The 25845-nt window shown below is 39.5% G+C and overlaps 1 protein-coding gene across 1 annotated transcript in view; it reads left to right on the forward strand.

The window, feature by feature from the left end:
- Window positions 1-1826: 1826 nt before the first annotated feature.
- LOC124798637 (WD repeat-containing protein 43) overlaps window positions 1827-25845 on the forward strand; it is a 92167-nt gene continuing 68148 nt past the window's right edge. The window contains exons 1-2 of the mRNA XM_047262121.1: window positions 1827-2237; window positions 20079-20335. Coding sequence (XP_047118077.1) covers window positions 2055-2237; window positions 20079-20335 — 440 coding nt within the window. The 5' untranslated portion in view covers window positions 1827-2054. The remainder of the gene's footprint in view (window positions 2238-20078; window positions 20336-25845) is intronic.

Here is a 25845-nt window from a genome sequence, read left to right on the forward strand (position 1 = left end):
CGCTTGACACCACTGAAGTCGCAAATGGCGGCGGTCTGGAGTCAGTTGAATGGAAGCTATAGGAGAGTGGCTCAGAGCTGTCCTCGAAGCAACCGATTTGTAACAGTTTGCTGTGCCACTGTGGGCCGACTGTTGCTGAAATTGCTGCTCCAGATCCAATACAATGCGCCAGACCCGTATGTAGAACACGAGTCTTCCCTCTCGGTAATGCCATATGGCCATATGGAGCCTGGTCTTCTCGCGACCGCACATTCTCGTGACCACTGCTACGAATAATCATGTACAGAGGCTACATTCCTGGGAAGTCTTTCTGTAGTATTGCAGTACGAACATTCAGCTTCTTGTAGCCTTATTACACGATCTCGTTCAAACTCAGTGAGGTGTTGATAACGGCTTCTTTATCGCCTTAAAGGCATTCTTTACCAATATCAGCCCACCGTCTCCATTCGCAAAGGTAACTAACGCTCGCGAAAGATACTGTGTGTATTTAAAGCAAACCTGATAAACAGACTCATAGTGGCGCTAGTAGCGCCACTCTTATGTGACTGGCGTGATATATGATTAGATATTATATTCCAGACGTAGAAACACGCCTACCAACTTTCATTTATGTGGCACGCTCGCACAACTCCAGTTTCGCGTTGCGTTTTTTTCCCAGTCAGTGAATTGGTGAGTCACAGTTGGAATCTGTAAAACTCATGCAGACACTAGGTGTAAGACTTAGTACAGACATAAAGTGAAACTATCATATAGGCTTGGCCATAGGTAAAGCAGGTAGCAGCCTTCGGTTTAATGGTAGAAGACTAGGGAAGCGGAAGCAGCCCACAAAGGAGACTGGTTACAAATCACTCGTGCGGCCCATCTTGGAATATTACTCAAGTGTGTGGGACCCATACCAAATAGACTAGCAGGGGACATTGAACATACGCAGAGAAGGACAGCAGGAAGGTCACAAGCTTGTTTGATCGTCGGGACAGAGTCACTTAGATGTTGAAAGAACTGAATTGGCAGACTGTTGAAGGTAGACTGAACCCATCCCGACAAAGTGTACTGACAAAGTTTCAAGAACTAACTTTAAATAACGACTCTAGAAATATACTACAACCCACTGCATGTCGCACCCATAGGGCTCATGAGGATAAGAATAGATTAATCAAAACATGCACAGAGGCATTTAACCAATTAAAAAGCCCTAATAACTGGTACAGTGGGACTTACCCTCTGCCGTGCACTTCACAGTGATTTGTGAAGTATAGACGTAGATGTTGATAGATATTACCCATTTAGTTGTCATATAGTAATATTTCGTGTGATACAGCAAAAACTACCCTCTACTTTATGAAACATCTATTTGTTCTTCTCGAATCAGTTTTAATGGTTCGAACGGTGGGTTCTAAAGACCAATGCGAAACTGTAATGTGAAGCATCGTAAGTACATTAATCTTAATAAAGTGAGCTGCAACAGGTGTCTGTACTACAATGAATGTGTGTTGACTGGTTATTAACAGCTGTCAAACTGCAATCTGAACAGAGGGAATGTGGATATGAAGAGAGATAATGGGAAATTGTAGATTTACTATAACAAATACTGATGGTATGATAGATCTCGGGTTTTTAAAAATAGTTCCAAGCATGCTAGTGTTTGTATCATTAACATTCAGAAGAAATGTATTATTGTATCTGTGTATACTAAAGCACCTTAATTCTGTAAAATGTGTAGGAACCATAACAATAAACGAATAAAATTTTGATCAAACAAAATATACAAAGCAAAGGCGCGCTGTACTGCATAGTGCGCCGTCTTTCAATTGCTATGGTGGACTGACTGACTGTAATCTCTGGAGCCGCATTTGAAAAACGTGGTGTGGTTTAATATGGTGCAATGTGATAAAGTGCCAGTTACCTGTGATTTTAAATGTGTTTTAGTAAGAAAACCGAGAACTGCATTCTTACAGTTGACGTATATAAGCAGGTTTTAAGTTTTTTTTACAACATAACTTGAAACGCCGGGTGGTCTTGGTCTGTACCATGTGGTGAGGTTGTGTACAATCAACATGGCGTGTTCGGGGAGTGTAGAGTTTTCGAACGACGGGAGATACTTAAGTGCTTGCGGACAAGACGGAAAACTAAAGATATGGGAGACAGAGACAGGCCTCCTGAAACAAGAATATACACCCAATCTCCATCTCGTCTCACCTTGCACGTGTCTGACATGGATAAGTTTACAGCGGCCTTCGGTAAGCCATGTGAATTTTGCGTTGGTAATGTGTGTATTCCACTTGTTTCGGGTATGAATATAACTTTAGTGTATTTAATTTTTCATAATGTCTGTGACGCGCGAGGTTTTCTAACGATTACTTTAATATGACGAAATCCAAAATTACCCCGTGTTAGATTTGGCGCAAATTCTCTTCATAACTTAAATTTACACATCCAGCAACTGTTTCGACATTGAAACTCAGTTTCTGTTTTAAAAATCACACTTTCGATTTTGAAAAGGTGTATTAGTTGTTTAACTAATGACCTGAAAGGTTTTGGAGCTGTAATGACCGTTTTTGTTGGTTAGGTATCTCAGCAGCTGTTTATATCTGATATAGCGCCAGAGAAATTCTGTTGGTTGCGGAAGGTTTTCAACATAGACGTATAAAGCCCATATGTATTGTCCACTGATTAAGAGAAATTTAATCCTACTATAATCTGCCTCTGAGAAATTAGATATACATGCAGTCATGGTACACTTTTGTACCCTGTTACAACGTGCAAATTTCCCTGAAGTTCTTTCAGCTCTTATGTTTGAGCATCACGGTATCAAAGCTGTCTGACACATCCGATGTAAAATGATCTGTAGGCTACTACTATTGACACAGTTTTCTGGTGGACTTCATTCAGCAACAAGTATCCTAAAACCACATATAGTTTAATGTCGCCTAAGAGATATTGTTGTTATTGATACATTATTTCTTCAATTTTACTTACTTATTAGTGTATTGTTTATTATTATCTAAACTGTGCTGTGTGAAAGAGAGATTTAGCAAATCATTAGGGCTATGTATTACAGATACATTTATCCTCCAAGCCCTGGTAATACTTAATTCTATTCTGATACCATCTCTGTACATTATACTTGCATTTTAAACAATTTGAGTTCCTCAGATTTTCATTGTTTGTCTTGACTGATACATTAATTACTTTAGTGTTCCCATTTTACATGGTATTCGAGCACCAGTTAAGACCTTGTATATTGAGCGAGGTGGGACATTGATAAAACAGTGTACTTTCATTTGGAAAATAGTCAGTTCATAATGATTTAGGTCTCCATTATTTCTGAATATCTTAACCCTAATGACAGGATTCTTCCTGTGAAAGGGGACAAGGCTGGGGCGAAGAGGAATATTCGGTGAGTCGTCAGCCATGGCCATGACGTTTTGTTAATGGGTGCTGTCACGTCACCTTTTGGTGCATATATCTTGTTTTGTTGGTCGGCAAATTCAATACTAGCCATATTGTTTACACCTCTTATTGTATGTTTCCTATGTTACTGACCGAAGCCAATGACCGTATCAAATATCACTCCATATCCCTTTGCTGATAAACTTCCCCAGTCATAGTTTATGACCATCTCTAATGGCCTGATGAATGGTGGAACTTTAAACCCCAAGCCAGCTTCGTTTCCTTTGAGATGTGATACACCTTAATGATCTCTTAGCTTACTGTGTGCCTCACTTAAACACATTGAAGTAAATAAATTATGATTAGTAGGTCTACATTGCAGGTTACAACATATCTGAATGCTATGGCACTGATACAATTTCTTGTCATTGTGTCTTCATTGTTTCAGACCTATTGAGCTACTCATTTCACAGTATTTAATTCATTTCATATAGTTTAATTTGATTATAAAGAGAAGCACAACTGTTGGTTTTTTTTTAATCCCCTCTGGAGCATGGGGGGGGGGGGTTATGTTAACTTATATTCATCTTGATATTAAGTTTTACAACTTACTGCTGAGACACTTGACAGCTGCCTGGCAACAAATGCAAGTAAATTCACTTCACCATTCATTTTGACCTGAGATCTGAACTTCTATCTTTCATGAACAAAATGAAGGATATCATACAATCTTAACTAACAAGAGGGGTGGTCACAAAATTTTAATTATCACCTCCAAAGATTCAAGCTGTGATCCTGCAACTTTGCAGTTGTGTTGGCACTTCTCTATGTATATTCATCTTCAATATGACACTGTTTTCCAGTGATAAATGACTTGGTAGATCGACTGGTTGTAAGTCTTCATTTTGGCTGTTCAAGAAACATTACACCTTGAAAATGTTACGGAAATAAATGCTGTGCAAAGATTTCTTCATCCAAGGAAAGAATTAGTCAGTAAATGCCATTTCAGGAGAATGATGGAAGGGGGGGGGGGGGCAAAATTTGATAGAGCAAAGAAGCAGCTGTGATTCTGTCCAGCATACAATGAATAGGGTGTTCTCAAGAAGCAAAAATCCCACTTGGACAGATTCCCATGACACTTCATCTCAACAGCCTCCTATAACCTTATCAGTAGATTTCAGTAGTGCGTTCTTGCAATAGTTTGTCCCTTATGAGCATAATGTGTTAGCAGCATACCATGTCAGTTGTGAAAAATTCTGATCATAATGGTATTTCCGATGATGATTGGGTGGTGGTGAATCCAAATGTTTGTTGCCTTACTCCTTTGACTCAGAGTTGTAATGATAATCCGTCATTCATCCATACTGATTCAGCACCTAAGAAAGTAATTAAGAACAGAAAGGAGGTCAGCATTGGTCGTAACTGCATCAGTCTTTTTATTGCATTGCACATCTAGATTCCAACTGACAGTGTAGCTCATCAGGGCATTGCTGAGTAGTCGTGAAGACTAAATGTAATTATAACACGCTGATGATACCTGCACTGTCAGTTGAAATCTGCATCTGCAGTGCAATAAAAAGACTGATGACATTACGACCGATGCTGACCTTCTTTGTGTCCTGGATTACATCACGATTGTAGGGCACAATCGTTGCCATGGAATCAAACATGATGAAGTACTATAGATTGGCCTGACATAGCTGCAACATTTCCACTGCTGTCTCAGTTTGGCAGGCTTTTTGAATGGGTACGAGCAGTTGTGGAACACAGTGGGTGGTGATTTTTGGTAACTTCAAAATGCTCTGCACAGTGTTGAAAACTGACCCCTGACTGATTTTTCACCTTTCCATTGTCACCTTGATTTGATTACTTGTCTTCGGGTGTCAGGGCCACCACTACTCTTGTGATTTACACATCTATAGACAGAGAGATGGTCTGGCACTTTGCTGTTCAGACTTGTTTGACCACACTGGAAATGTTGGGCCACATAAGCACTGTGTCGTATGATGGTGCAGTGATGCTGTACACTTCCACTAACTCGGCATGGATTTTTGTAGCGTTGTTCCAAATACAAAAAATGAATAGCTGTATGATTCTTCTCTTTGTCACTTTATCAAAGAGCATCGCACTGTGGCATGGGAATCTGCGTTTACAAGGACTGGAGTAAACTTGCATGGGGTGGGGGCAACATTAATCATGTAGGGTAGGTGGTGGTATTTGTAAACACTTTTTACTTACCTTCAGTGTATTTTACTCTACACAGCCTCTCATATCTTTTAAATCATCAAATATTAAAATTAGGCTACATCTTTCTTTTTATCTAAAAGTGGGGTTTGGGGTACACATTTAACTTTTTTCATCCTGTAACTGGTTGTTTACATTTACCCCCATTGAGAGGGGATAATTGCAAACACCAAAATAATTAGTATGTTGTTGTTGTTGTTGTTGTTGTTGTGGTCGTGGTCTTCAGTCCTGAGACTGGTTTGATGCAGCTCTCCATGCTACTCTACCTTGTGCAAGCTTCTTCATCTCCCAGTACCTACTGCAACCTACATCCTTCTGAATCTGCTTAGTGCATTCATCTCTTGGTCTCCCTCTACGATTTTTACCCTCCACTACTAAATTGGTGATCCCTTGATGCCTCAGAACATTAGTATGGGTAACCGTAAAAATAAAACATAAGTTACCAAACAGTAAGGGCCTAAAGTTGTTAATTTCTTTTTTCATTACTTTAGGTACATAATTGTTTTAAATAACCCCAATATTAACTTTTTGTTGAATGAGAAGTGAAAGAGAAATGAAGAATAAAGTTAGTCGGTTATTAAACGCTTTGATGACTCTATTTTGTAGTTGTGATGGCCCTTTTGAAGTTCTTGGTATAGCACAATTTTCTTTGTATAGAATGATCAACTAATGATGTGGTCTGTTAGGGAGTGACAGCAAGATGGTAACTTTCCTTCCTCACCAGTGGCCCTCAGTTTCGGTGGATCACTTCCCAAAGTGGGTTCATCTGCATTCAATATAAATGCAGCCTTGTTGATATCTCCGAGAACATACATCGAGTTCCCTTGCCATCATTTGAGCCTTCTGAAGATGTTCAGGCCTTTTTAAAGAAACCTATGGATCCCGAATTGTGAAACCAGGGTACCAGTTATTGCCTGGTAGGACTATACCGTTTTTAAATCAGATGACAAAATTTACCTTTACCCTGGTTTCATGTGTACAATTATCTCAATCATCTACAAATATGGGGTAAATGTAAATGAACCATAGCCTAAAAATGATGTTATGACAAACCTTGAAAACTCAGACAAATATGAAAAATAAATAACTCGTCGAACATGTGAAAACGACAATAGGGTGTTAATAACTCATAGAAACTGATTTTGATGGAAAGGCATAGTAAGTGTTCAACTTACTGAAACAGAAAGGTGCAAGAAATTGATTTTCTATCTGTCTTGTACACTTTCACAAAGTATCTGTTGACAACAATTGCTTAGATGTAGCACCAAAGTCCATTAACAGGAGTTAGCCAACATACACACACTAATTTTCCCACAATATTAGTCTTTCGTACCAGCATTCTTAAATTTCTTGCTGCTTGTGTTTATAATTACTCTGATATAATCAAACAAAAATTTTTAGGTGTAGTAATTAAGACAGCTATGTCGTCATGCAAATACGTGTACCATAACAGTTACAGTATAAGGACACTTGTGAGACCAAGAAGGTTTTAGAATGGGATTTTCTTCTTATTAAAGTCTTCAAAATTATTAAAAACTTAGAACTGTCAAGGTCACTGAGGTTATCCGATACAAACTGTGTGTAAATTAAAGAACATTATAGAATAAGACCAACCGAATAAAGCTGTGTAGTTATTAAGATACTGACCTCATTTATGAGGAGAGCTTGTTCTTTCTTGCCATTCTGATTTAGAGTTTGTCTTTTTCCTAAATCATTTCAGGAAAATTTCTGTATGGTTCCAACAGCAAGGCCATTGGGTGATTTCAAGAGCAACTGAGCATGATATTTTTAATTGAATTTGTCGTAGTTTTCTGAATCTACAAAAGTAAAATTTTATTCCTGGAAAAATATAAAAAATTACAAAATTGAGGTAATAGGCTAGTTAAATGATGTTGGCTCTTCTGTAGGTGAGGATGGAAGACAACAAATTTGCTTTTTATATTGGGAACCATTTAAATTTAGGTTCCAGCCATTGGTTTCACTTGTTAAGATTAAAGACCAGGACCTTATCTTGTGGATAAACTTCAGTTAAAGAAAGGTGAGATATTAAGCAATATGCAACTAATTTACAGAAACAGCTATGCATTTAGTGTACAGCCTGTGGGGGGGAGGGGGGGCGAAAAACTTTATAATGTAACTGAGCATTCATAACAGTTCCAGTGACTGCAGTTCTTTTATTTTAGGTTACACATGAGACAACCAAATAAAAATATCTACTGTTCTATAAAGCAGTGTTTAATATGTACATGGCGAAGTATAAATGTTGAAAGTAGTTTTGGCCCACATGTGACAGATCTTTGCAGATTATCGAAAGTTGGGATACTACCAGTCGGCTTTGAACCATGACATCATCAAGATGAGGGGCACCGCTACTTCAAGCGTATTCAGTATGGTGACCTCAGTGTTAATCATTACACCAGTGAATAAACATCAGTAACACATGAAATGTTTAACTCCAGCAATAAAATGAAGCCAAGAGGACAACCACGGGAAGTGGGGGTTTTGAGGAAGGTCAAACTAAATACGGGACAATAACAGTCATGACGCCATTCCAAACAAATATTCATCCAAAAATGATGTACATGAAATCGTCAAAAATCAACCTAACAAAAAAGAAGCAAAAACACGCCGTTGGCATTTTACTTTACTTACACAGCTCAGTAGCCAGCAACTAATGACATTAAGAAACTCACTTGCTAGGCAACAAAAACAAACTCTGAAAGCACTGAGAAACACATAACACAAAATCTAGTGGTTCACTAAAATCAGTGACAAACAATTGAGAAACAAAAATACCATACTAGTAAGTGACACTTTCTATCCAACAAGCCTTCTGCAAACACAGTCCATTTCTGGCATGCCTCACCTTGATGATATCACACAATACAGTTACACAGGGTGTATACTTTCCGGGAGATCTGGGAAAAACATGGGTACTTTTCATCTGGGAGAAAACTGTGAATAATCGGGGAATGTTTTAGAATCCCAGGAATTTTTCTTTGTCTTAGTTTCAAGTTAAATTTGTGTAATTTTGGCAGGTAAGAAATGATACTCTAACAAACAATTTTTTGTTAGCCCACTACTGTGGCAATAAAATATAAACAAGAGAGAAACACCAGTGTAAAACTTGCAACAAAACACAGTGCGCACATAAGTGTCCCCCGACAGCAAATGTCAAAGGCTTCAGGACGAAGACTATTCAATACTTCAGAACAACTGCTTTCAATGAGCACCATGTATCAGAAGTTTATATTTATAACAGGTCGTGGGAAAATATTCCAAATGGTGGTCTGAGGAGTGTTACTTTCAAAGTAAATTTCCTTTTATGCAAGATGAATTATGTTAAGTGTGAAAATGTGTGATGAATTTCTTACATCACAGAGCGATTGACTCTCATTCAAAGCGTAACACTTTGAGGGCCAGTCAATTAGAAGAATTTCGGCCCCAGAAAACTAGAAATTTATGTCGTCATTTAAAATTTTACTGGCACATTTGTGTTTGATACAAGGTGAGTCAGGAGGAAAGGTACATGCTTTAAAGGGTGATAGTATTAGTGATCCTGAACAAAAAACTTCATATGGGCGTATGCCCTATTCCAAATGGTTTCCGAGATATAACTCGTTTAATATCACTTCTGTACGTTTTTCTTGAATAACTCGAAAATTGCACCCTCCAGTGAAAACATGTCACAGTACAAAATTAAACTATATCAAATTTCCTACAAAAAGGTCCTGTTCATTTTTTTCTCTAGAACTAATGGCTTGTACGAAGAGAGCGCGAGAATGTTGAAAAATCGCTAGACGTGCATGTGTTGAAGCTTACATATTTTTGTAGTCCATATTGAGGTAGGAAGTTGAAACGAACAGTTTGATGTGGGAAACTCGTGGTCTATCAAGTGGGGAAGCTACCTCTACCTCAAATTGGCCTACAAAAACTATGTAAGCTACAGCGCATGTGCATCGAGCGAGTTTTTCAACATTTCCGTGCTCTCTTCACACAAACCATTAGTTCTAGAGAAAAAAAATGAATGGGACCTTTTTCGTAGGAAATTTAATATAGTTTAATTTTGTATGGCAACACGTTTTGCTGGAGGGTGCGGTTTTAGAGTTATTAAAGAAAGACGTACAAAAGTGATATTAAATGTGTTCTATCTTGGAAACCATTTGGAATAGGGCATATGTCCATATGAAGTTTTTTTTTTTTTTACTCACCCTCTATATCTTAAAGGATAATGCCCACAAAAAAGAAAAAAATAGTATTATATGTGAAAGCTTAGTTTTTCTTGTAGTTAATTTATACCATAAACTTTTCCTATTGTGTATCTGTTCTACTTAACAGCGATGTAGCTGTTGGCTGGCTACATCAGGTGTCCTATGTTGGAATATCTTCTTCTATTTGCTGGTGAGATAATGTTGATGTGAGCTGTGGTTGGTGGACAAAAGCACATCACAATCTGGATTTTAGTGCTTTGGGTACTAACGTGCTATGTTTGGTGGACTTTATATTTACACTTCTGTAATCTTAATACGATAGTATGCAGTATACTTGTAGCTGCATATCGAAGATCTGCCCTAACACATTTTTTTGCTTGGTTTTGTTTCCCAAATAGCTGGGAAGTGCTTAATAAAACCTTTGCCACCCAAGGAATTGATGTTTACAGTTCCAAGGGATATTTTCACCTGGGAAAAATTTCGATCCTCCCCCCCCCCCCTCCGTGTATACACCCTGTTACATTAAATGTCAAAGATGACATGTGGTATCCCAGCTGTTTGGATGGTACTAAAATGTAAACCATTCAACACTTCCTGTAATTTTTGAGTTACGTTAGTTGGTGTTATTAGTGCCTCACTGGTTTACATTAATAGTGACTTATCGTTCATTCAGAAAATGGAGGGAAAATGTTGGCAGTGCATATGAGAAAAGTTGCCAGCCAATACAACACCCATAAAGAAAAAAGGTTGGTGAACATGAAGATAATGGTACCCTCGCATGAAAAATATTCAGTTAAACCTCACAAGAAGGAACGTGAAAGTAAAAGAAAGTACAGGATTAAACTAAAATCTGTACTGACTGAGGATAAGTTTGAGACCAGTACTTCCCTGACAACATATAAATGTCTTCATTCTTTTGGCAAAGCTGTAAAGGAGGTGCGTCCTTCCAAACTATTAAAAAATCAGCAGTTATGAAGAAAGCTCGCCTGGGAATTGTTGCCTAAAAAGGTAGCAAAACAATCTTCCAAATAAACAAGAAAACTTTATCTTTTGAACTTGCAAGGTGGTAATCTGCTCAAAGTACAAAACTATTTTATAAGTGATAGAATGAGCTGGCAGTTATTTGACATGGAGTAATAAAGTTCATTGTAGATCCAGCAACTGAGAAAAGAGTTAGCTTGTGGAACATTCCATGAATATGATAGTAAAGGAAGATGCAAGAATATCCAAATATTGAAATAAAGTTTTTCAACTTGCACCTAGTTTACATTCTCTCATGTATTCAGATTCTGAGATTAGTGATGAACAGACTTATCTTGAAGACTGGCAGACACACAATTTTGAAGAATTTAGGTTCAGGACCAGCTGTGGAAAATATAATGCCAAAAGTCACACTACAAAAAGAAAATTGGCCAGATACAGGTATGCTACAGTTGCACAGAGGGCTGTTGAAGATGATGGAGAAACACACATTGTGAATACCCGTATGCAGTCTGTAGGGGTTTTGAGAGTTGATGAGAAAGATGTACCCTATGCAGAGTTTGAGCAAGTTTTTGCTGTTCTCCCAAATCCAGACAGCAAACATATTAGGAACAAATTATATTATGTATTTTCAGGAAATTGAGACTTTTGAAAGTGGATGAGTTGTCGTCTACCTAGCTAATTTAGTAGGCCTGGTGGGTACTCGGAGGTTTAAAGTAATATTCTGCTGCATTGAATTGCCAGCTCACAAACAACCGCCTTCTAATCTATGCTAGACCTCTGACTGCACTGTAGAGCAGTCTGTCATCACAACCACCTTAAAAACCATGATGTGACGCCACAGGTCAAACAATACGGTATATGTAGTATTAAGTATTATATTCTTCTACAGTGTCGTGCAGTAAGGGATGCCTAGTTTCAATAACTAACCACCTATCCTCTATATTCTTTGTTGGCAGTATTTATAGTGTATAACAGGTAACAAATCTTGATTGTAAACTAGTGCTTTCTAAAGGAAAATATATTTTTGTACAAACGTCCTCAGAGAGGTCTCTCTCTCTCTCTCTCTCTCTCTCTCTCTCTCTCTCTCTCTCTCTCTCTCTCTCACTCTCTCCCCCCCCCCCTCCCCTGCCTCCCTCTCCCCCTTTTTTGCCTAATTATCTGAAACATAGTAATGTTTAGAACATGATCATTCCAAATACACCAAAAATAGAAATTGTTTATTTGGAACTTTCAGTTTTAGTCAGAAAGTTTCAAAGTACTGCAGCGAAGATGACGTTGCCCTTGGGTATTTAGCAGCTGCAGGATCCATTAGTGTTTGTATAGCTATAGATTTTTTATACACGTCACATCAAATGATCTAAAATTTAAATTCTGAACATGTTTTGTTAATACAAGAGTATATTGAGAACAGAGGATACCTGGTAATTTGAAAATTATTTTTATATAGCAATGCAATTTTTACCAAACAATGATAAATCCTCGGTGGAATGTAACAGTATTATGAAAAGGAAAGTTGCTACTCACCATATAGCAGAGGTGCTAAGTTGCAGATTGGTACGACAAAAAGACTGCCACAAATTAAGCTTTCAGCCAGCATGGCTTTTGACAACAACGCACCCCCCCCCCCCCCCCCGCCCCCTCCCACCCCTCCGTCACACACACACACACACACACACACACACACACACACACTGTCATGCTAATGCAACTCTCACCCTCGATTGCAGTATCTGGAAACTGAAGCCACACTGTGAGCTGCAACACCAGTGCATGATGGGAGCGGCGACTGGGTTGTGGTAAGGAGGCGGCTGAGGAGGGGGGGGGGGGGGAGACAGTGAAGTGCTGCCGGGGAGTGCACAGGAACAAGGTGGAGAGAGTTAGGAGCAGCTGTGTGCAGTCGGGATGATATGCGGGATAGACGGAGGGCAGGGGACAGGTTGGGGGAGGGGGGGTGGAAAAGGAGTAGTAAAAAGACTGGGTGTGATGGTGGAATGATGGCTGTGACACACTGGAATGGGAACGGGGAAGGGGCTGGATGGGTGAGGACAATGAGTAACGAAGGTTGAAGCCAGGAGGGTTTGGGAACATACAGTATATTCCCGGGAAAGTTCCCACCTGCACAAGTCAGAAAAGGTGGTGTCAGTGGGAAGGATCTATATGGCACAGGCTGGGAAGCAGTCATTGAAATGAAGGATGTCATGTTGGGCAGTGTGCTCAACATCAGGGTGGGCCACTTGTTTCTTGGCCACAGTTTGTCGGTGGCCATTCGTGCAGACAGCTTGATGGTTGTCACGCCCACATTGAATGCACCACAGTGGTTGCAGCTGAGCTTGTGGACCACATGACTGGTTTCACAGGTATCCCTGTCTTCGATGGGATAGGTGATGCTTGTGACCAGACTGAAGTAGGTGGTGTGGGAGGATGCATGGGACATGTCTTGCATCTAGGTCTATTAGAGGGATATGAGTCATGAGATAAGGGGTTGGGAGCAGGGATTGTGTATGGATGGCTGAGTATATTTTGTAGGTTGCTGGGACAGCAGAATACCACTGTGGGAGGGGTGAGAAGGATAGTGGGCATGTCATTTTGAATCTCAGGGCATGACAAGAAGTAGTCAAAATTCAGGCGGTGATTGTAATTCAGTTGCTCCAGTCCTGAGTGGTACTGAGTTAAGAGGGGAATGCTCCTCAGTGGCTGAACGGTGAGACTTGGGGGGGGGGGGGGGTGACAGACTGGAAAGATAAGGCTCAGGAGATTTGTTTTTGTACAAGGATGGCAGGATAATTATGGTCTCTGAAGGCTTCAGTGAGATGCTCGGTATATTTCGTGGCTAGGCTGTATGGAAGAGACATCTTGGTATGGAACAGGAGGGGGTCAGCTGTCGAAGTGAAGGTATTGTTGGTTGTTAGCAGGTTTGATATGGACGGAGGTACTAACATAGCCATCATTGAGGTGGAGGCCTGCATCTAGGAAGGTGGCTTGTTGGGCTGAGTAGGACCAGATGAAGCAAATGAGGGGAAGCTTTAGAGGTTTTGGAGTAATGTGGATAGGGTGACCTCACCCTTGATCCACATCACAAAGATGTCATCTGTGAATTTGAACCAGGTGAGGGGTTTGGGATTCTGGTTGTTTAGGAAGGATTCCTCTAGATGGCCCAGGAATAGGTTTGCATAGGATGGTGTCTTGGGGGTGCCCATAGCCATACGCTGGATTTGTTTGTAGATAATGTCTCCAAAGGAGAAGCAATTATGGGTGAGGATACCTTTGCTCATGGTGACGAGGAGGGAGGTTGTTGATTTGGATTCCGTTGGGCATTGGGAAAGGTAGTGTTCAAAGCAGTAAGGCCATTGGCATTAGGGATGTTAGTATAAATGGCATTAATAATGACAAGCAGGGCACCTTGTGGTAAAGGGGCAGGAACTGTGGAGAGTCGTTGTAGGAAATTGGTGGTATATTTTTTTCATAGGAGGGTAGATTCTGGGTAATAGGTTCAAGGTGTTGGTCTACAAGAACAGAGGTTCTCCCAGTGGAGGCACAGTAACCGGCCACAATGGGGCATCTTGGTTGGTTGGGTTTATGGACCTTAGGAAGCATGTAGAAAGTAGGGGTGTGGGGAGAAGTGCGGATGAGAAGAGAGAGGGACTCCAGGGAGAGGATGTGGGATGGGCCTAAGGATTTGAGGAGTTACTTGAGATCCTGCTGAATTTGTGGAATGGGGTTATTATGGCAAAGTTTGTAGGTGGATGAATGTGACAGCTGGCAGAGTTCTTCTTCTAGGTAATCCTTGCAGTTCAATACAACAGTGGTCGAGCTGTTGTCCGCAGGTAGGATTATCAGGTCGGGACCAGTTTTTAGGTGGTGGACTGCTTTTCTTTCTGTGAATGTAAGATTGGCCTGCATGTTGAGGGGTTTGGGAATGATGGTGAGGCAAGGTTTGAGGTTAAGAAATTCTGGAAATTTAACAGGGTGATTTGGGGGCAGTGACGGTGGATCGCGATCTAACTGTGATCCACCCCCACTGCCCCAAAATCGCCCCCCCCCATTAACTATCCAGAATTATATATACTACCCATTTCCTCCAGTGACTCTCCACAGTTCCTGTCTCTTTACCACAAGGTGCTCATCACTATTGATGCGACCTCCCTTTACACTAACATCCCCAATGCCTATGGCCTTACCACTATTGAACAGTACCTTTCCCGATGCGCGATGGATTCCAGGACAACAGCCTCTTTCCTAGCTGGCATGCCCAACTATATCCTCGCCCTTAATTACTCTTCTGAAGGCATTGCCTACAAACAAATATGGGGTACAGCTATGGGCACCCGCATGGCACCATCCTAGGCCAACGTATTCCTGGGCCGTCTAGAGGAATCAAACAATCAATCCAAAACCCCTCACCTGGTTTAGATTCATTGATGACATCTTTGCGATCTGGATCAAGGGTGAGGACACCCTATCTATTTTCCTTCAGATCATCAACTGCTTCTCTCCCACTTGCTTCACGTGGTCCTACTCAGCCCAACAAGCCACCTTCCTAGATGTTGACCTCCATCTCGAAGATGGCTAAATCAATATCCCCGTCCCTATCAAACCTCCACTTCGGTAGCTGCCAACCATTCCATACCAAGGAGTCCCTTCTGTACAGCTTAGCCACCTGTGGCTGTCGCATCTGCAGTGACAAGTGGTCCCTCTCAAAATAGACAGAGCATCATGGACCGTAATTATCGTCCCATCCTTGTACAAAAACAAATCTCCCTTGCCTTATCTTTAGTCTCCCCCCACCTCCCAAAGTCTCACCATCCACCCACAGAGCATCATTCCCCTCGTAACTCAGTAACACTCAGGACTGAAGCAACTGAATTATGTTCCCCACTTGGATTTTGACTATCATCCTGCCCTGGAATGAGAAACGTTGTGCTCACTATCCTTCCCACCCCTATTCTGCCACCCCTATTCTGCCATCCAACAAACCTATACAACATACTCGTCCATCCCTGCACAACCCCTGCTCCCAATCCCTTAGCTCATGGCTCGTATGACTGTAATAGACCTAGATGCAAAACGTGTCCCATACATCCTCCCACCACCACCACGACCACCACCACCACCTATTCCAGCCCAGTCACAAACATCACCTATCCCATCAAAGGCTGTTCCCATTACAGCACGACACAGCTGTTATTCCACCAATACACCCAGTCTTTTTAATTCTCCCCCGCCCCCTCCCTCGTCACCCCTCACCTCTCCCCTGCCCTCAGTCTAACCTCCCAACTACATACAGCTGCCCCACCCTCTCTCCACTTCATTGTCCCCCTCCCCACCCCAGCCTCTTAACCCCACCCAGTTGCCACTCACATCATGCACAGGTGCTGCAGCTCACAGTGTGGTTTCAGTTGTCAGGGATTGCAGTTGTGTGTATGAGTTGCATTTGCATGACTGTGTGTGCGCGTGCACGCACTTGTGTGTCTGTTGTCTAATTTTGACGAAGGCCTTGCTGGTCGAAAGCTTTATTTGTAACAGTCTTTTTTGCTGTGCCTACCTGCGATTCAGCTCCTCCGCTATACGGTGAGTAGCAACTTCCTTTTTCATACTGAATTTTTTATGTTTTATTTCACTCTACTTAAAAATTTTCGTCTGCAGGTTATAGGGAAAGGATGAAGGAAGAAATAGTGTTGTACAGTTTTAGATGTAGAACCACTATCAATGTTAAGTGACCAAATTGGAGTTGGCTGCATTGCATGGGGAAATAACAGAAGAGAGAAATTTTCCATTGGAACGATATCAGTTGTGTAGTAGGACCGTCATGCTGAAGGAACATTTTGAGCATGTAATTGTAGGATTTCACAAGTATAATTATTCTGGATGAATGATCATTTGGCAATACTGGGTGGGAGAGTGCAAATCTTAAATATTTGACACCACTTCGGTAACTTGACCGTCTATGAAAAGATGAGATGAAATGACGAGGACAACACAAAACACAAAGTCCATGAATAAAGTAAGTCTCTTTCCTGGCTAGGAATTACACCTAAGACCTGCTATCCTGATGTGCTAGACCTTGAGGGCAAGTAGGTGAACATTTGCAATCAGTTGGCTCATAACCATGTAGTTGAGTGACACACTCTCTCTCTCTCTCTCTCTCTCTCTCTCTCTCTCTCTCTCTCTCGACATTCCAACCTGTTCTGATCTCCTAGGTAGTGGGAAGGGCTTATTCAGTGCTAAGCAACTTTAGACTGTGGTGGACAATATGTTAAAAATTTTAAAGCATGAGATCTGATGATGACAGCATGGTTGTCAAGATTGGCCCAGGTTGACCATCTCAGGAACATGAAACTAACTTGTCGAGCTAGGTGATATAGAAGTTTAAATTCCAGATTTGCTTCTTATCACTCTAAACCAAGTAAGGTGAAAGTCAGAATAGTTCCTCGCAGAAAGACACTGCTAATTTAATCCTCCATTCTTGTTTTATCTAAGCTTTGTACTCACACTCTAATGAACTTGTTGACTTGTCATCTTATTTATGTCATGAATTTTCTAGTTGATGGAACAATTTTTGGCTTGCTCCATGGCATTTTTCCATAGAGAAATTCCTTATTTCTTATGGCTTGTTTGAAAGTTAATGTAGTCATAACAAGCCCCAAGTTACATATTACCCCTATAACTTATTTTTTTGCTATTGAGCACATCAAGTAAATGTTCATAAGATATTTAAAACATGTTTGTGACTTTACGATTTTTACCTTTACTTATGACTTATTTACCTGTGTCATTGTGTGCTATATTGGATGGTGTCTTAACTTTGCTTTTACCAAAAAATTTTCTGAAGGAATTTCTAATGTAGTGAGCAATTTTTATTACTCATTTTAATTGTCTTAGCTTCCATTTTTCTGCATCCTGATCTTCATTCACGATGATTGACCCATTAATGTTTGTGTATATGGACGCAGAAAGCAGTATTACTGGAATTGGTCAAGAAAAGTACTTATATTCAATTCTGTTGTGTAAATTAATTTCAAGCGACCTTCAGTTAGGGTGGAGTTGGATATTGTGTTAATAATGAGGTATGTGAAGGAATATCCCTGTGATATGTACAGGAGTACTTTACAGACTGGTCCTTCTTGATTTTCTTTATATGAAGGAGAATTGGAAAGTAACACACAATAATTTTTTCCCCACCTTTTGTTGCAACTGGAATTTTGAAACTTCATGATGCTATAGTTTGAAGTTTGCACTATAGAGAGAGTTTTGTTTTCATGTGCAGCCCTAGCAAGAGAAACCTGAATTACAAAACAAACATGGCATGCATGTTACTGTCGTCAGCTTATGTAGAGCAGCGAAGGGTGGTTTGATATTTGTCAGCTCAAGTGTGTGAACTGAGTGAAATTCACATGGACATAGGTGGCGTATATGGGAATGACTGTATGAATGGTAGCATTGTCTCCAGGTGATTTGTGTTCTTCCAAGAGAGCTGTATAAATCTTAGTGATTCACCACGCACTGGGTGACAGGTAACTGTCGGAGCCATTGAGGCAGCAATTCTGAATGACCGGCATGTGCAATTGCTAACCTTACAGGTGCAGTTAAACATCCCCCGTGGTGTCGTGTACGGTATTGTTTGTGACACTTTGAAATTTTGTAAAGTTGGTGCTCACTGTGTGCCGAAGAACATAACGTGTTTGGATCAGTGAACATGTTACACCACAGAAGGGCATGTCTTTGTGTAAGGAACTATCACTGATGATGAGTTGTGGTTCTGCCGCTACATGTCCAAAACCAGACACACATCTATGAAGAGGGAACGTGCTGTTTGTCCAGTCCAAAAAACCCAGGGCGACTCGGTCTGCTAGGAAAGTGCTTGTGACAGTGTTCTGGGATATGTATAGTGTGTTGTTGGTGGATTTTGCTGAGCAAGGGACCACTGTAAAAACTGCAGCTTACATTAAAACTTTGGTTAAATTGCGTTGTGCTCTTTGTGGCAAATGCCACAACATTAATTCTGGTGATGGCAGATTTCTTGACAATGCTTTACCCCCATTTTGCTGCTTTTGTTTGTTCGAAAATTTGGGTGGGAGGTGCTCCAGCAACCACCAAACAGTCCTAGCCTTGCACCTTCGGACTTTAATCTGTTTGGTCCCATGAAGAAATTCCTGGCTGGCCAGAGCTTTGCGGCTTAGGCGCAAGTGAAACCAGCAGTCCACAGGTGGTATACTCAAATCAAATGGACTTCTATGAAAAGGGCATATTGAAACTGGTACCACGATGGGAGAAATGTGTTGAGAATGTTGGTGACTGTGTAGAAATATAGGTAGAGTTCATTTGTGATTTTTGTTGTTGTTGTTTTGTTACCTATTAAACTTTTTGGTAGTAAAATTGTGTGTTACTTTGTGATCTTCCCTCATACTTAAAGGATTTGAAGTTCAGTTCCCAGACATAAATTATGTAAAGGAATAAAGCACAGTTCTCAAAAGCAGCAAGAAGAAAAATTTCCTTTAACGATTAGATTTCCAAGCAATGTCTTTCTATGATATATATGTATATAACTTTCTATTTGATGATGTGCATTTTTGTTCCAGATTTTAATTTACTGTTAAAAGCAGACTCAAATTTTGATGTGAATAGTTAACAAAAATAAAATGTTAATTTTACTAAGAATATTCCGTATTTGTTTTAACATTTTCATTTGTTAACAAATATGAAAGTAAAAAATATACTACTAGGAAGATATAACCAATGACTTAACGATTATGATTTGATGCTAGTATGTGTGAAGCTACAGACAGATTAGTTAATTCCATAGAACTGCTTTGTACTTTACCACATTCGTAAATCTTCTAAGGTGATTTCTTTCAGACACCTCACCAGCCAATTAACCACCTTGTTAGTATGTACTTATTGGATTTTGTACCAATTATTTTGTCAGCGACTCTGACATTGCAGAAAGCTGGTTCATATGTAGTACATTTTGCCCATTGACATATAGGTGTCAGGTTTTCATATAAATTCAAGTGGTGGTGTATTGCCAGTGTATGAAATGTATTCACCAGTTCTTTTATTTGAAGTTTTGAATGCTGCTGACTCAAGTTGTTTGTATTTCTGGATATGAAGGAAGTCTTGTTGAAGGTATTAGTGTAGAGCAGTGATAGATGTTTTGGGAATTAATTACAGTTCTTAACTTTCTTTTTTGCTTTTTCTTCTACTCGTACATTCTTATTGGAGAGTGATCTCAAAAATGCATCTCCTGTGCAGGTATCTTCAAAGAAGAAGCGCCGTTCGAAGTCTTCATTAGAATCTGCAGAAAAAAATGTAGACATAATCGCAATGGGAACAACTGCAGGTAATGTGCTACTCTATAGCATTGCAGTGGGAGATGTGGAAGCACAGTTACAGGGTGGCCACAGCGGCTCTGTTACATGCTTATCTTGGTCTTCGGGCTCGCATTTGTATAGTGGCGGTGCGGATGCTCATGTCACAGAGTGGGCAATCAATGATGGTTCTGTGAAAAGGTGAGAATACTGTGAATTCAACTACTGAATCTGAATGTTCCATTGTAAGTGATATAAAACTGCCTTTTGTTATCTCTCCCTTTTCTGAAAAATTTACAAAATTGTAATGTTTTTATTTCTGTATCATTCTTGTACCATGTTAATCAGTGAAGGGAAAATGATTTTTAGTCTTCAATGACACATCTGACTAAGGGTTCACTTCTATGTGAACACATTTTAATAGTTCCATAGATTATATGATACAGTTTTTGTGAATCTTTAAGGAGAGACAGTGGCAGAAATAATGAAAAATTTACAAATTATTTTTATTTCCTTATTTGATAGTAAATATAATTGAGATTATTATCCCAAATTTTTTCCTTGAAATTCGAACTACAAATGGCATGAAAAAATTAAAACCCTAAGCAATGTAATGCACGAAGCCCACTTTTCAATGTACCAAATGGAGGAAAAATTTTATTGCAGAATTTGGCCTGTGAACCTGGAAAATATAGCTTTAGAAGACTGATTTTTTTTTTTTTTGTATACATAACAGAAGTGTTGTAATTAAGGCTGTGGAGCCATTTTCTGGTTCAATCAGTTTGGTATAGAAGGCTGTGGAGTGTTGTAAACAAGTTTTGTGCTGTTCAGTGGAATTAGTGACGCTTGATTTATTGTGCCATTCTTTTTGCAAGGTTGATTCTGTTGATCCCTTTTTACAGTGCCTATTCCTGGTAAAGTATTTAAAAAATATAGTAAGTCCCATATTTCCAATATAAAGCGAAAAATTGACATTGAGGTTAGGGTCGGGCCTGCAGATGAAAACATTAGCTTGTCTCAAAGTATTGTGTCAGAAGAAAGAAATCATGACAGAAATACAGGTTTCAGAATTGTGGATCTGGAAATGATGACAGAAGCACTTAGAAAAGCCTGCAAGTGTTCTGTTTGTGGAGGAAATGTGGATTTGGTTGATTATGGAAAGAGAGTTGGTTTGGTTTGCACATTGCACATTTTGTGTCAAAACTGTGATGCTGACAGACCAAGGTCAGTAATAGAATCTCTGAAGCCAATATGAGATGAGCCAAGATGTATAGGGCTTGGGAGAGATGGTGGAAACCTTTTATGTGGTATTATGAACATGCCTGGTCCTCCCCTAAAATTTTCTGAAATGAATACTGCTCTCCTCAATGCAGTTGCAGAAGTGAAGAGAGCATGAAAATGGCAGTCCTGGGGGCAATTCAAGAAAATTGTGAAGCAACTAATAGCAACGATATAGCAGTTTTCTGCGACAGTTCCTGGATGAAGAGGGGGCATACTTCACTGCATGGAGTTTAAACAACCATTAGTGTCGACACTGGAAAAGTATTGGACTTAGAGGTGATGTCTAAATATTGTTCTGCATGTTCCGTGCACCAGAAATATATTGATGCAGGTAAAGAAGCAGATTGGCAGGAAGCCCATAAAGTTGTTTGTAGCAGAAATTATGCAGGCTCCAGTGATGGGATGGAAGCTGCAGGTATGAAATTCATTTTCCATAGATCTTTGCAAAAAGTATGGAATAAAATATGTACAGTATTTAGGAGATGGAGACTCTAGTGCTTTCATAATGTAGTTGAAAGTCAGCCCTATGGAAAAGATTGCACTATTGAGAAACTGGAGTGCTTAGGTCATATTCAGAAGAGGGAGGGTAGACGACTCCGAAGACTTGTTGCAGGCAATAAAGGCAAGCTACTAGAGGATGGGAAGCCACTGGGAGGTAAAAACAGACTTAACAAAGAAGAGAATTGTCAGTCTACAAGTCTCTTATGGTGCTGCAATTAGAAGTAACCTCACAAGCTCGAACAGTATGAGGAAAGCAGTATGGGCCATTTGGTTTCATTACTTGTCGACAGACAGTACACCTCAACATGGCCTCTGTTCTAATAAATGGTGCAAATTTTTGAAAAGTAAGGAAAGTGGGGAGCTTATACCCATAAAAATAACCTTCCTTATGAGGTTTCAATGGCCATTAAACCAACTTTTAGAGCACTGACTTCACCAGAACTGCTAGAAAAATGTCTGCATGGGAAAACGCAGAACCCAAATGAAAGTTTCAATGCTCTTATTTGGAAAACATGTCCAAAGACTGTGTTTGTTTCCAATTTGATGGTGAAGATTTCTGCTTTCGAAGCTGCAGCAGTGTTTAATGATGGGAATGTGGCAAGTCTTCACATCCTCAGCAAGTTGGGCTTTACACCTGGAGTCTTCACTGAGCAGGTACTACAGATCATCGATAAGCAAAGAATCGTGAAGGCGGAGAGTTCAGCTCAGAACATACAAGAAATTGCTAGGCAAAGGAGCAGAGAAGCTAAAAGGGCTGTAGAGGTTGATGCGGAAGAAATGGAATATGGATATGGGCAGTTTTAGCTAAGGTATGCTAGAGATTTTTTTCATCCGAACTTTAAAATGATTTTTCTGCAAATTAAGGTTTTCTGCATTCAGGAACACACAAATCAGAAACTACTGGAAGGATTGCAATGAAATTTGGCACACCTATTCTTTTACTTTGAAGCAATATTAAAGTGGAACGAAATTTTAATAGAGATATTATACACAGTTTTGTGGTTGATAATATATTGAAAAGTTTGCTTGTAAAAAATGTTCGAATCCAAAATATCACAGAAAATAATAGCATTAATTTACCAAAAAGTTACTGCACTTAATTGTACACCTATTAGTGTAGATTATTTTACCATTAAAAAAATTTGCCAAAATTGCCTCGAAATTATGAAAAAGTGTATCTTAAAATAATAATGCAATAAAAAATTCAAAATTATCTCTCTGCATTAGATTATTAAAAATTCTGAATTTAAAAAAATCATATTAGATCTCTATACATAAGTGTGAAAAATTTCAATGAGATTGAACAAAAAATGGCAAAGGTATGTATTTACAAAAATATCAGGGCAAGACTGCCACCGTCTCCCCTTAAAACAGAGAACAACTCTGGTTGTATGTAGATGTGACACATTGACCGGGGTAGTCCATTGGACTCACATTCGGGAGGATGACGGTTCAAACCTGCTTCTGGCCATCTTGATTTAGGCTTTCCTTGATTTCCCTAAATCACTTATAAGGCAAATGCCAAGATGGTTTCTTCAAAAGGGCACGGCTGCTTTCCTTCTCCATCCTTTCCTAATGTGAGCTTGTACTCAGTCTCCAATGCTCTCGTTGTGGATGGGACATCAAACACTAATTTGCTCCTCCTAGGTGTGACACGTGTGCTTGGTAATGGTGGCAAATAATTAATTACACTGTTTGTATCACGAAATGCCAGTGACTTGTGTATAGTGCCCATAATGTTTAAAATTTGTGATGAGGAAGTTGGAGAAAAAAATCAGTTAAATTTCCTGGATATTTTTCTTGATGCTAAATAGCATAATTTCCAGATGGTGCCTGCATGTTACTTTCTTGGATTTTAATGTCAAGTTTCATTGCCAGCAATATGTGAAGTCACTGAAACTCCCTATAGATTTAAAATTTACACTAGCGTATTTTTGGTTATTGGCAGACGCATACCCTATGCAAGCAGTTTACTGTGTAAAACTAACATCTTTACTGTCGTAGTTACCATTAGTGAAGTCATTTATGTGAAATGAGAGCAATCTGCTTGTATTTATTCTGTTCACTGCAGTGACCAGAGTAATGAGGCAGCTGTCTTCAGACTTCTTGTTCTGTTTTCTTCATCAAAGTGGACTTATTGTGTTAAAATCTCATAATCAAATGTTGGATTCTACGTTTTCATGCTTCACTGATAATCCAAGTTTTGTGTGTGTTCCAGTTATTCAGAGATGACCAATTGTTGGTGTCTCACCAGTCCACATTTCATTAGGGTGTTTTATTCCCTAAATTTTAACTTACTGCACTATTAACAGATTCAGCCCAAAAACTTTTATCAGGTTCTCCATCAAATAGTATACATCTTACCTTTTCTGTCACAGTTCTGTTCAATGCACCATTTTGTTCTGGTGTATAGCTATTAGTCAATTAATGTCAAAACCCATGCTTATTCAATACTCTGCCAAAACTCTCACAGCAGAATTCTTTACCATTATCTGTTCTAATTATTTTGCTTTTTCTATCTTGCTGATTTTATGACAATTTTTTGAAATTCGCGAAGTCTGTCAAAAGTTTCAACCGTTGTCTTTAGAAAATACACAAATGCCATTAGGCTATAATCATCTTCCAAAATGAGAAAAACTTTGCATCACCTAGTGACAAACTTCCTTTGGTCCACAGAGATCTGCCTGTATAATCTCAAGTATCTTAGTAGCTCTACTGCCTTCATGAGGAAAAGGCTGTCTCGTTTGCATGCTATCATTACATGCCACACAACTCTGCTTAGTAATATTCATGTTAACATTGTCACACACAATTCATTCAATAGCAGCATCTCATTTTTATAATTTTATTCACATTTACGTGTCTTAACCTATGACAACAAGATGCAGTAACAATTCCTGAAAAATTACTTCTGTCAATGCTCAGCTTACAAATATCATTGATAAGAGTCTATGCCAACTAGATACAATAACCATTCCTAAAAAATTGCTTCTGTCAGTGTTCAGTTTATAAATAGCATCAACAAGATCTGCAGTTGCCACTAATTCTGGATTCTTGTTAATATTACAAAATTCAACTGAGTTTCCTGGCTCAATTAACCTGTTCACAGACAATAAATTCTAGAACACCCACAACATTTTTCACTATGGCATCATAGAAGTCTTTTCAACTACCGTTGTTAAATCAACTCCTCCAGATCATAACATAGAACACAGGAATTTCAGTCTGATTCACTACCACAGTTTTATGCATGGTAATATTGGTCACTGTATTCTTCACCCAGTTTTTATTTGCCATTTGCTGTATGATGGGCACTAGCACCCAAATCGACAAACCAGTCACTTCTTTAAAAGAATCGTTTAATAATACTGCACTGAAGGCATTTGAGGTTATGTTTTGTCCGATATCATTAACCTCACTACTAGGGTATTTTCTTTTAAAATGTCCTGGCTTTTTGCCCTTGCAGCAAGTAACTTCTTTCTTGCCAGAGTCATCAAGCAATAATTTCATTTTCTGCCACAAGTCCACTGACATTTTGCTTCTTTTACATGCCCATACACATGGATTAATAGTAAGAATTATTATTGAGCGAGGTGGCGCAGCGGTTGGCACACTGGACTCGCAGTTGGAAGGATGACTGTTCAAACCATCATCTGGCCATCCATATTAAGGTTTTTTTGTGATTTCCCTAAATTGCTCCAGTTCCTTTGAAAAGGCATGGCCAATTTCCTTCCTCCTCCTGAACACAATCTGAGCTTGTGCTCATCTCTAATGACTTCAATGTTGACGGGATGTTAAACCCAACTACTTCTGAGATACGTTTTGCCAGTCCTTGGAGAATGAGCATGTTCCTTTCTTGATTGGAAAAGCCCAATTTCTGTAGTTTTCATGTCCATTCAGGTCCGGCACATGAATCAAATAATTTGTTG

The sequence above is a fragment of the Schistocerca piceifrons genome, chromosome 5 (genome assembly GCF_021461385.2).
Source record: "Schistocerca piceifrons isolate TAMUIC-IGC-003096 chromosome 5, iqSchPice1.1, whole genome shotgun sequence".
Lineage (NCBI taxonomy): Eukaryota > Metazoa > Arthropoda > Insecta > Orthoptera > Acrididae > Schistocerca > Schistocerca piceifrons.